Consider the following 12,355-nt stretch of genomic DNA (forward strand, 5'->3'; position numbering starts at 1 on the left):
TCTTTCTACAAGACTTTTGATGTATTTGAGTTTGTTTTAATGAAATTGCTATCATCTTCCTTAAAAAGAAAATGAACAGAAATGTCCGTGTGGTTTTATTCCAAATTTAACAAAACATGCTTCACTGGAATAATTGCTGATTTAGGAAACTTTAAAGTATAGAAGTTACCATACTATTTTTATTTTTATTTGTTTATAGTACAGAATTTCTGATATTTCCAACAATTCCAACTAATGCCATTCGGGGTTTCTTTTCTGGATATAGATAAGGTTTCATGTTCGACCCATTAAAGGGATTAAAATTGAGCGCACTAGTTATAATAAGATTCTTATAGGATTTGGATAGAAAGAAAGGTTGATATTTTTGCTAACCAATCAAAAAGGAGCAATTCCAGAAATATAATTTGACTACTGCATTAGTAGTCCAAATCATTCCTCAAAAAGTTGATATATCCAAGTCTGTTTTTCTAATAAGATAAGCTTGGGTAAATGCAGTCAACTTCTATACAACTGCTGCTAGCTAAATATTCTCGCTAGAGCCACTACTGCTATGAGTGTGATGGTTTTAAATCGAAATCATGCAGCCATATACGTATTTTCAGATGCTATCTCCCCACGAGGTGGCATATAAGCTACCGCTCTGACCACTGAACTAGTGTTTGGTGGTAGTGCCACTATCTATATATATATTGACGTCGGCCATATATGATATGGCTGAATTTTTAATTAGTGCTTATTGAGGATTTACTTGCATTTTTACTAAGAATTAGTTTTAAAATATTTTTATAAAAAATGATTTCAATCATTTTAAAAGTACTTCCAAACGAGTCTATAAACTTCTCTAGTAGAGTAGGCTCGAAGCAAACTAACTATAATGTTAGTCAACCGGAAAAAGAAATGAATAAAAATGGCTAAACTAACTAATGTGTAATGTTTTAAGTAGTCAAATTATTATGACCGCTAAGATTTAATAAAATGCAGGTAAAAGCACTAAATGTAGAAGCTCGAAATCTTATAAAGCTACATGTATCGGTGAAGAATTTCAAAAGTGAAACAGCTGAAAAGTGAGTATCCTCCACTATATAAAGAGAACCAAAGTAAAAGCTTTTCCTTACCGACGACCCACTTCTCCATATATATGCATACCAGACTTCCATCTTCTTAGGAATCACACAGCCTTTACTAAATACTTTTGCTTCCTTCTTTGGAAGTGATACTACAACAAGTTCAAGTTCTTAGTGAAGATGGAAGAAAGCAAGGGAGCAAAGTCAACCAAAGTTATTGAAGATGAGGAGAAATGGGTTTATGATTCTTCTCTGGATCATAAAGGAAACGTTCCTCTCCGAGCTTCAACTGGTGTTTGGAAAGCCTCTCTCTTTGTTGTTGGTAAGAAATAATTAATATTTATGCCTAACTACTTGATAAATCCGTATTACGTAAGTTGTTCTTAATTGCCAATAAAAATCTATAATTTCATTCTACTTTTCTTGAGCAATTATATTTCATGCTACTTACGGCATATATGCTCCGCAAGATGTTTCTTTTTTATTTAGCTTGATTATTTTTGTCTAGTTTTAGCTGTTGAAGATCATGATAAAGAGTTCATGTGCAATAGAATTTAAATACATTTATCTTCACCGTTGGAATATATAACTTTGTGGGACGAAATTATTGTCCACAAAACGAATAGTATATTCTTTTATGATGCACTGCAGCCTTGTATTGTATTACTTTCTTCAATTAGATCCACGAAAGGTGGACTGGACATATATAATATGTATGTATGCCATGAATATATACGCAAGTTCTGTCATATGAGCTAAGAGTGCATGTGGGAGCTGGGGCCTCAGCGGCAATTACTGTGTGTGTATAGGGTTTAGGGCTCATGGCCACTCTAATCGATTAACACAAGTAATTAACAAAGTGATGAAAATGGTCACTAAGCTATGAATTAGTGCTATTGTGCTACCAAATATTTTGGAAAATTCAGTTAATTTCAGCTACAAATACTATCTAAATTCACTCATCTATATTCACTCACTTGTATTTAATTCATAATCTAATGAAATAGCATATCAAATTAGAAGAAACTTTATATACATAGGGGTCTATATTTTATGCTCAAAATCATATGGTATATCTTAATAATTGTAAAATCATATACTGGCTCCCTAACTGCCATTTTAGGTTAACAGGAGAAAGAAATATATTATATGGCAAGAGTATATAGGCACTTTGTAATAATACAATGGTAGATATGTAAAGAAAGTCGTATATATATATATAACATTCTATCATTGGTACGAGATACCATGATAGTGGAAAACTCATTCCCCTAAATAACAGGAGACATATATATAACATGCATCATGTAAAGAAACACAAGAAGTTAAGCATGTACATATATAGGTCAACAGAAATAGCTTTTGCCATTATGTCATGGTAGCCTTGGTATAGCTTTGAATTAATGAAAGGTTGGTTGCTATCCACACTTTTTTTTTTTTATCTCTCACACACTCTTCTTAATTTTTGAATGTCACAATGAATGAATTGAAGAAAATCAAATAACATAAATTAATAAAAAATATGTAAATAATACCACCCCTAATGAAATTCAGATAAGAAAGTAAACCAGACAAAGTTTTGGAAGGGCCATACCTGTAGTGGTTCGAGATTCCAAAGCCACAAATCTATCTTTAATTTTCTTACTTTTTGAATGGCCATTTTATCAATTATTTTCTATTTCTGTAACTTTATAATATACTACTCCCGATAAAAAGGCACAAAATTTTATGTTTCATTTTTCTTTCTTTGGTTCAAATTCTTTAGCAGAATTTTATTCTAATAATTAACAATCAGTGACTTCTCCAATTTTAACTATATGTGATTATCCTTCGTGTGTGTAGCTATTGAGTTCAGTGAGAGGTTGAGCTACTTTGGAATAGCAACTAGCTTAATTATTTACCTCACCAGAGTAATGCATGACGACCTCAAGACCGCAGTCAAAAGTGTCAATCACTGGTCTGGTGTCACCACACTGATTCCACTGTTTGGAGGCTTCGTGGCTGATGCTTACTTGGGGCGCTTCAAAACAGTTCTTTTTTCATCCATCATTTACCTCATGGTAGTTAATCTCATTTACCTTTGAACAAACTAATTTGTTATTATTGTTAAATCGTCTCCTATATCAGAAACCTGACCAAGTTAAATCACAATTATATTAATGATTTCACTACTAATTGCATTGAGGTATTTTGTATAAAACGTCACACCTATTGTAGACCTTCCCTGAAAATTAAACAATTGTTAGTTTATTCAGAAAATAACTCGTCTGTTTTTACTTTAGGGTTTGATTCTTCTATGCATGTCCTGGTTCGTACCAAGCTTCAGGCCTTGTAATACCAAAACATGCCACGAACCCAGAAAAATCCATGAAGTGGTGTTCTTTGTTGCAATCTACTTAATTTCTATAGGGACTGGGGGTCATAAGCCTGCCCTGGAGAGCTTTGGAGCTGACCAATTCGATGACGATCACCGTGAAGAAAGAAAGCAGAAGATGTCCTTTTTCAATTGGTGGAGTTTTGGGCTTTGTTGTGGGCTTTTACTTGGGGTTACTGTGGTAGTGTATGTGCAAGACCATGTGAGTTGGGGTGTTGCTGATATTGTTGTCACTGCAGTCATGGCTGTATCACTTTCTATCTTCATAATTGGAAGGCGGAATTACCGTTATCGAAAACCGACTGGGAGCCCTTTAACACCAATGTTGCAAGTTCTTGTAGCTGCCATTGCTAAGAGAAATCAGCCTCACCCTTCTGACCCTGCTCAATTGTATGAAACCCCCAAATCAGAAAAGGTCCATGGGAGGCTTCTGTGCCACACGAAGAAGCTCAGGTAAGCAAATTGATATCCTTTCTTTACATAACACAATATGTTCCTGTATATATACGATGAGAGTAATGTTCGCAAGCGATATTTCTAATATGTTATGTTAACAAAATGTGTTGTCAGAGTGTCAATCTGACATGTTATGTTATTAGATTATTAATTTGACATTTTACATTATTAAACTATTACTTTTGTACAATTTAGTCACTAAGAAACATGTTGTATGAACAAGAATTTCTTGGCATCATGTGTTTCAGATTTCTTGACAAGGCGGCGATTATAAGCGCACAAAACTTGGCTGAGAATCCAAGCCCTTGGAGACTAGCAACTGTGACCAAGGTGGAGGAGATGAAGCTTGTTCTCAACTTGATCCCAATTTGGCTAGCGACTCTACCATTTGGAATGTGTGTGGCACAATCCACCACATTCTTCATCAAACAAGGTGCCACCATGAACAGAGAGGTTGCAAATGGTTTCGTGGTCCCCCCTGCCTCAATATTCGCACTCGCAGCCATTGGAATGATCGCCTCCGTCACAATATACGAAAAACTCCTTGTCCCGATTCTGAGAAGGACAACCGGAAACGAAAGAGGAATCAACATCCTCCAAAGGATTGGAATCGGAATGATTTTCTCCATCGCTACAATGGTAGCAGCTGCCCTGGTGGAGAAGAAACGACTAGGGTTTGTCAAAAGTGACCCAATAAAGGGTTCGCATTCCATGAGCGTGTTGTGGTTGGCACCACAATTTCTGATCGTTGGGTTTGGAGATGGGTTTACTCTTGTGGGGTTGCAGGAGTATTTTTACGACCAAGTCCCGGACTCCATGAGAAGCTTAGGCATTGCTTTTTACCTCAGTGTGATCGGAGCTGGGAACTTCGTTAGCAGCTTTGTGATCACGGCCGTTGATCACATCACGGACAATGGAGGGAAGAGTTGGTTCGGTAAGGATTTGAACAGCAGTCGGTTGGACAGGTTTTATTGGCTCCTGGCTTGCGTGGCAGCAGCAAATCTGTGTGTTTATGTTTTCGTGGCTCGGCGTTATTCTTACAAGAATGTGCAGAAGGTAGCTGTGGCTGATTGCTTTGGAGATGAACTGGAAAATGAAGGCCCGATCCCATGAAACATAATATATATTTATATATAAATATAGGGAATTGTTATTGGCACTTTACAAATTTCATTCTACACTCCAAACTTACTATATTTTGAAAGAAAAATACACTTGTAAGGAGTGTAGAATGAAATTTTTTGGAGTGCCAATAACACTTCCCTAAATATATACAAATATATTAGTTCAATAAATATTAATTGAACCATGGTTTAGTAAGTCTAAAAATAATTTACTTGTTAAGTTTGAAGTACTATTGTGAAATCGTGTTTGAAATTAATTTGTAAACGCGTGGCTTTCAGTATTTTAAAAAGTATTAGACGTAAAAATTTTTGGTGCCATCCAATTGCCAATATAAATTCACATGCAACCCGTGCATATTATCAATTTCTTTATATTTTCACATGGTATGATGAGTTACTTGATAGTGAAGAGAGAGAGAATAATGGCACATGCATTTCTCACATTATGTACTCATCTCATACGAACAGTTCATGCATATATTATAGTTAAGTATCATACTCAACGTAAATATACCTATTGTGTTTGTATTCATGTGGATCTCTGAGACTTCCTCTGAACCAATTCGAAATGACGACTACTAAAACAGAGATTGGAAGGTGAATGAGATAGGAGAGTTGAGTTCTAAAATATTTACATTGAGTAATGAAAGTTTGCATAGTAGCATTCTTATCACTAATCTTTGTCTTATTAATATTAATAATTCATAAAAGCGTCCCACCAAAGGTGATTATAATGTGTCACCCGAAAGACATAAAAAGGTGTCACCAAAGTATTCTATACCACTAGACAAATATGATGCTCTTTTTATGGGTCTTTTTCAATCGTACAACTTACAAGCACAATTAAGAACCAGTCTCTCCTTTCTCTTTCACCACAAGTGGACTCACAAGCACTATGGGAATAAGAGATACCGTTTTCCATTGCTTTATTCCTTTGCCGATGAATGGATTAGATTTCACAAATCTTCCCCCTTTTACTTTGAAATCTATTATGTCTATCAACGGGCCTCCGATTCTTAAGTAAAAAAGTAATAGAGAGAAAAATAGAACTTGAGAGAGTTCTGAGTAATAAACGACGATTATCCTTTTTTTCTATTTTACCTGACTAGTTATGCCTTCACAATCACATATTCAAAACTAAAATCTATTTATCTATTTATCAAATGCTACACATGACTATGCCACAAGAAGGACTGAATGACATAGCTATATGTTATCTATTGAAAACTGTTTGGTTGGATATGTCATGTATTGAAAAAAATTTACTAAGATATTGTAACGACCGGTTTCCAAAAATTACAGTTTTTACAACTTTTAATGCGTGAATTTACGAAAATGCCCTTCGAGGCAAAAACATTGACTTTTGTTGACCGCCTTGTCGTGTCACGTAAGATCTATTTTCTTGGCGTATCCTTGTAGCATTTGTCGCTATGAGAATATGGGCACAAGCAGAACGTAATTCGAAATTATAACGAAGATTTTATGGAGCTTGAAGCGACAAGGGTATTTTGGTAAATTTCTATTTTAAACACATTGTTTTGGGGTTGTGTGCCACGTGGGACCCACAAATTGGTCCCTAATCTTCTGAAACTCTCTTCCTCTCCTTTCTCTCCCATGAGCTCTCTCTCTCCCTTCACGCTCTTGAAACTTCTCCCTCATCACTCTCTCTTCGTGGCTCTTCCCTCCTTAGCTATCATCTCTTTTATCTCAGCTCACCCTTTTATCTCAGCTATCTCCCTCTCTTTCTCTGTAAAGAGACACACCACCACCACCCTTCACTGTACTCCGGCGAGCCCCACGACACCATCACTAATCATCATTCACTCCGGGAAACACCACGAACCATCACCATCATCTGGCATATCCTACATCCTTGAGACTCGAACTAAGAGCACGAACCACCGAGCCACGATGCGAAAGAGAACTCTGGCTAGATTTATCGTCCCTCTAATTTAGGTAAGCCTTAGGATACTTGAAATCTCTTCATTTTCACCCTTGTGGCCTAATTCTAACCTAGGTTATGTATTTGGAACGACGAGATAACACAGAGATACCTCGGGGGAATTTCCCTAGTTTCCGGCGAGGGACCGTGAGGTTGCAGGTGCTTTTCACACATTCCGGCCACAACTAGTCATGGAATTGGAAAATCTTTGCTCCCTTTTTCTTTAGCCTCATTTTGACATAAAATCTATGAAAAATAGTTAAGAAATTTTCCAGCCAAAATCTGGCCTTCTCCTTGGTTGGGTCCGACGACCCACGAGTTTAATCGGGTCAAACTCGACTCGCAACCTAAACTGGCCCAACCCAGCTGCTGGGCCCATTGCTATAACCCAGCCCAAGTCTGATTCAAATTCTAGCCCAAGTCCATGACCCATAAACCTCAACCCAATGATCCGACCCAACCCAGACCTAATCCCAGTCTCCTGGGCCGACGCGTAGGGTACACACGCCTCAACTCGACATATGGCGGCACGTGTGGTGGTGCGGCCTCCAAGGCAGCCACCCCGTGGCAGGGCATGGGGCGACGCGTGGGAGAACTCGAGGTCCCTCCTTAGGTTTTTCAACGTGCTGAATCCGAATTCGTTACCCGTTTTCCCAGATTCTATCGTCTTAGTAGAGTTTTTACTAAGTGGCCGCTATATGTATTTAGGTGCAACAATGGGAATTGACTACATCTTCGCTAGCTCGAAAGCAACAAAATATCTACGAATGAACCCTTCTTAAATAGCATGTTTTTATAAAATATTAGGCTTGCATTCACGAAAAGCATGATTTCTTAATTTTACATTTTATGCATTATTTATGATTTATTTAAATTGATTTTACGAAATATTTATGATTTATCAACTATACATTTTACTAAGGGTTATGAATTATTGGATTCTCGTATATGAAATTTTTTGGCTTTCAAACATGATTTAGTTTACGGATTTATGAATATGGTTTACCATGGATATATGAAATGAGGCTTTGAGCTTATGAGATCCGGATTTGATATGAGTTTTCGAGGTATGTTTTCGATGCTTAGTGGGTTATCATACAACACATCCACACAACATGGGTATGTAAACGTCTATAGCCATAGGACACAATTAAGGAGCAGTGAGATATTTATGCCATACCCTCAGCTTCACCGGCGAAACCAGTGTCAGACAGCTTCACTAGCCACGGCTAGTGTCGGTGTGTGATGGACATGTACTGCCTTCAGACGACTATGATGCCCTTAGTTGAGTACATCATTGATATGATTTACGGAGATTTACGGATTTGCCTTCAGGCAGCGATATTTCCATTACTGAGCACTATTTTACACGTACTTGTTTTACGAATGTTTTTCATGGCAAGCTAGAGTTTTCAGAAAACTTATTATGTAGTATTATATGTGTTTTCAAAATAGGGGGTTAGTATGTTCATAAGGAAAATGATTTTCTTATTATTAGTACTATTATTATAAACTTTGGTCCACTCACTCCTTTGGTTTTGCGCCCCCTTCAGGATTTAGATTCGAGGCACACGATCCCGGTGTCAAGACACTTCTGCTTAGGTATCTTCGAGTCTCCTCTGTGTAGGACCCATTCCTCGGTTCGTACATTTTTATCATAATTCTTTTCATATTATTCTTGATTAGTTGTACATTCTGAATTCGGTTCTGACTTAGTATATTTCTTTCTAATTACATATTTTAATTCGCATGCATGTTAAAATGGCTTCGTCACCTCGGGTTTCAGCCAGCATGTGCCTATCCTGATATTTGGAGATATCAAGGTCAAGGCATGTCAAATATGTTATCTATTAAAAAAGAGTTTGATAAGAAAACTAGATTATGTTATGTACCGATGTGATTATATGTTCCAGTTGTGGTTATATATTTGTATGACCTATCATTTTCTTGTTTTGGCCATTCTTATTTTTTGAAGTCATTGTATAATAGTATATAATTGTGAACAATTGCCGAAAAGACAATCTATATGACTGCAAAATACATTAGAGAGCCTGACAACTCAAAAGTCCCCTTTTAGTGATTCGTGTTAGGCCCCCGAAATTTCAAGATAGACGCTGAATATGTATGAACGACGAGTTTATAATTTACAGTATAATACTTCAAAAGGTCACGCATTGAAACAAGAACCAATTGATTTTGTTACACAGTGGTGTCAGATATTGCATGTTATCACTTGTCAGCATGTCAAATAGGTACAAACAAAAGGAAAAAAAAGAGGTCAATTTTGTTCGAATTGGGGCTCATGTCAAAATTTTCCCATATTGGGCATACGTAGCAAATGGGTAGATGAAGTCCTAGCCCATCAAAAGCTTGTACTAATATTCGATTTAGAATATGTATTTGCAAAAATGCTTAAACACCAACGGGTTAATAAGTTAGAGTGTACTATGCTCAATTTATTGTCTTATTTTATTATTCATGCTATATTTTCACCCATTATAAATGGTTTAAAAAAATAAACGCTCTCGTCTAGGGGTGGGCAAATGGGGCATGGACTCGCGAGTGGGGGCAGATCTAAGCGGTTCGGGGTGGGTCTAATTTTTTAAAATTTGAAACGGGATGAGATGGGGCGGGACGGGTCCATTTTAATTGTGGAGTGGGGTGAGTCCTAATTGCTGAGGAAACGGGTCCCCGACCCAAACTGTTTCCACCATCCAAAAATCTGAGATTTAACCTGGTCCGTCCAAAAATTCGTCTGTCTCTCAGACAAAACTCTTCATCTCTCTCACTAACTTTCCATCTCTTTCATTTCTATCCCTCCCCTCTGCAGCTCACTCTCTTGCCCCTCTTATCTCTGCAAGTCTAGAGTCTGTCTCTTAGACCTCGATCGCACTGGGACTTTCCCACTCCTCGAATCTCCTCCCATCTCCGTCCACTCTCCCCACTTTCTCATTCTCCCTCCCACCCCTACTCGACTCGACTCCCTGAGACTCATAGTGATTGAGTCGACCTCAACTATGTCAACATCATAGCAGCTAGCCACCATCACCATCGTGGCATCGCCTCCTGACTCTCCTCCGGTCCTTCTAATCGCTAGTTTTGGCCACCACCACACCATCCTCGTCATTGAGAACACCACCATCATCCTGCAAATCCCTAGGTAATTTATGAATTATGGTTTCTGATTTAGGAATTTAGGATTTTTGCATAAGCTTTTCAATTGATTTAGGAATTATGTGGGTTTCTGATTTGAGAATTTAGGTTTTTTGGGGCTGTGATTGCATAAGCTTTTCGATTCATTATATGGACTGTTGTGATTTGATTACGGATTGGTTTTGAATTTTATGGATATGCTTATAGATTGTAGATTTTAAGTTGTTTGGTATTTAAATTTGTTACAATTTTGTTGAAGATATTGATTTTTAAACTAAAATTGGTAATTGAAGCTGCAATCTTGGAAATTTGGATTTTTTAATGTTATTTGGAATTTTGGATCTAGGAATTTCAAAGATGGAAAGAAAAAAAAAAATCGGATGATGCAGTAGATTATGTATTTTGTTCTAATGTAAATGTACAGATTCTGTATTGTGAATTTGTGTTGAACAAATTTAGTTTTTTTTTTCTCATAAAAAAAAGGACATGTGGACCCGGCCCAAACCAGCCCATTTCTTTTAAACTCGGGTCCAGTCCAGTCCAGTCCCTTCTAAATTGGGCCCAGCACGGCCCGTGCTCAGCCCTACTCTCTTCTTTCCTAACCATATTCTTGAAATATCCTAACAGTTTTAAGTTGTAAATAAAATAAATATAAAGAATGATTGATTATTGGAGATTTTAGAAAAATGGAATTGCCGCGAGAGGCCTTGCCTAACCCGGTCGAAAGCAACCACAACCAGGCACCACAACATCTCTTTTTCTCTTTGATGTTGGGAAAGTTACCTTCCTTTCTTTTTCTTCTTTGTTCTCTATTCCTCTATCTCTTCTCCCCCCCCCCCCCCGAATTGCCGCGAGAGGCCCTGCCTAACCCGGTCGAAAGCAACCACAACCAGGCACCACAACATCTCTTTTTCTCTTTGATGTTGGGAAAGTTACCTTCCCTTCTTTTTCTTCTTTGTTCTCTATTCCTCTATCTCGCCCCCCCCCCCATCATCCAATTGCTAGCTTCTTACCCTTTAATTGGAAAGAGCATCCACATTTTTTTCGTTTCAAAATTCCTTCTATCCTCATCCTTCTTTTATGGTTTTTTCCCTTTTTTTTTTTTTTTTTTTTGGATGGATCGGCTTACATGTTGTCCATTCCTTTCACAACACAATATAAGTTTAAGGCTCATGTTACCCTTTCACGCCCAATCTATTATTATTGTTATATATCTTTTAAGTCCTTATTGGTCATTTTAAAAATGGGCAAACTTGTAATTAAAATTTTCATTAAAAATTGGGTAGGGAGATAAGACATTGAGGGTAAGAATAATAACACAAAATTTTTCATGAAACAGTGAGTGGGGAATTAAGAATATGGAGTAGGTATATCAGCATTCATAAGTTGTTATAACATTAATTATTTGTTTTAGTCCCACTATAAAATTTCATTTTATAACCCAAGTCGTTCGTCTTTAAGGTCATATTATTCAAAAATCATCTTTACAAAATATTAGTCAAATTAAAATAAATTTCACATATGATTGTTATGATGTAACTTTCATTGTTTATAGGAAATTGTGTTCGTTAATTTGTTGGAGCATAGTTGTATAACTAAACGTTGTTTTATTTGGCCAGTTATTTGCAATAGTGATCCTTGAATGAGGGTTTAAAAAATGAATTAATGACATGTTTGGATCATGAGATGAAGTTTTGTAGTTACTGATGGCATTAAAACCAATGGTTAGAATTGTAGTAACTTATTAACTTGTTAAAACTTAATAACTCCTATATTTATATACGTCTTTTACAGTTTTACCAACCATGCGGTGTAATTTACACGAGCCTTATAATGGTGTCCGAGTGTTTGTAATTAGAAGGTTGTTTCAGATAATTCTAATAGATATCTATGTGATTATGTGCAGGTGGATCTATTAGCACACATCCGACGTTGCTGGTGGATTTGATGTGGAAGCTCAGTAGGAATCAACCATGCTTTAGTGCTATCCTTACTTCATTCAACTTTGATGGTATGCATTGTACGATGTAAAGGAATTTGAGCCTGATATCCACTTGATGGGCTGTTCAAGAAACTGGATGAAAGTTGTTTTATTTAAGCCTAATTAAGTAAAACAAAATACAAAAACGCACGATGCCTCTAGTTGGCTTTCTTTTGGGGCATTTAAATTTTCATCTTTGAGAAGATGGTTTTTCGGTTGGACCTCAGCTTATGAGTTGGACATGTAAATTTCCTTAGCACA

The 12,355-nt window shown here is 36.9% G+C and overlaps 1 protein-coding gene across 1 annotated transcript; it reads left to right on the forward strand.

Annotated features, from left to right (window-relative positions):
* Window positions 1-1,066: 1,066 nt before the first annotated feature.
* LOC137746041 (protein NRT1/ PTR FAMILY 5.6-like) lies at window positions 1,067-5,362 on the forward strand. Its single transcript, XM_068486092.1, has 4 exons — window positions 1,067-1,386; window positions 2,907-3,124; window positions 3,347-3,891; window positions 4,143-5,362. The coding sequence occupies exons 1-4, from the start codon at window positions 1,245-1,247 to the stop codon at window positions 5,005-5,007; spliced, it is 1,770 nt and encodes a 589-aa protein (XP_068342193.1). The 5' UTR covers window positions 1,067-1,244; the 3' UTR covers window positions 5,008-5,362.
* Window positions 5,363-12,355: the final 6,993 nt, after the last annotated feature.

The sequence above is a fragment of the Pyrus communis genome, chromosome 9 (genome assembly GCF_963583255.1).
Source record: "Pyrus communis chromosome 9, drPyrComm1.1, whole genome shotgun sequence".
Lineage (NCBI taxonomy): Eukaryota > Viridiplantae > Streptophyta > Magnoliopsida > Rosales > Rosaceae > Pyrus > Pyrus communis.

Coding starts and splice junctions, on each gene's coding strand:
- LOC137746041 (XM_068486092.1), top strand. CDS start 1,245: ATGGAAGAAAGCAAGGGAGCAAAGTCAACCAAAGTTATTGAAGATGAG. Junction 1,387..2,906: donor AGCCTCTCTCTTTGTTGTTG/GTAAGAAATAAT, acceptor TCGTGTGTGTAG/CTATTGAGTTCAGTGAGAGG. Junction 3,125..3,346: donor CATCCATCATTTACCTCATG/GTAGTTAATCTC, acceptor TTTTTACTTTAG/GGTTTGATTCTTCTATGCAT.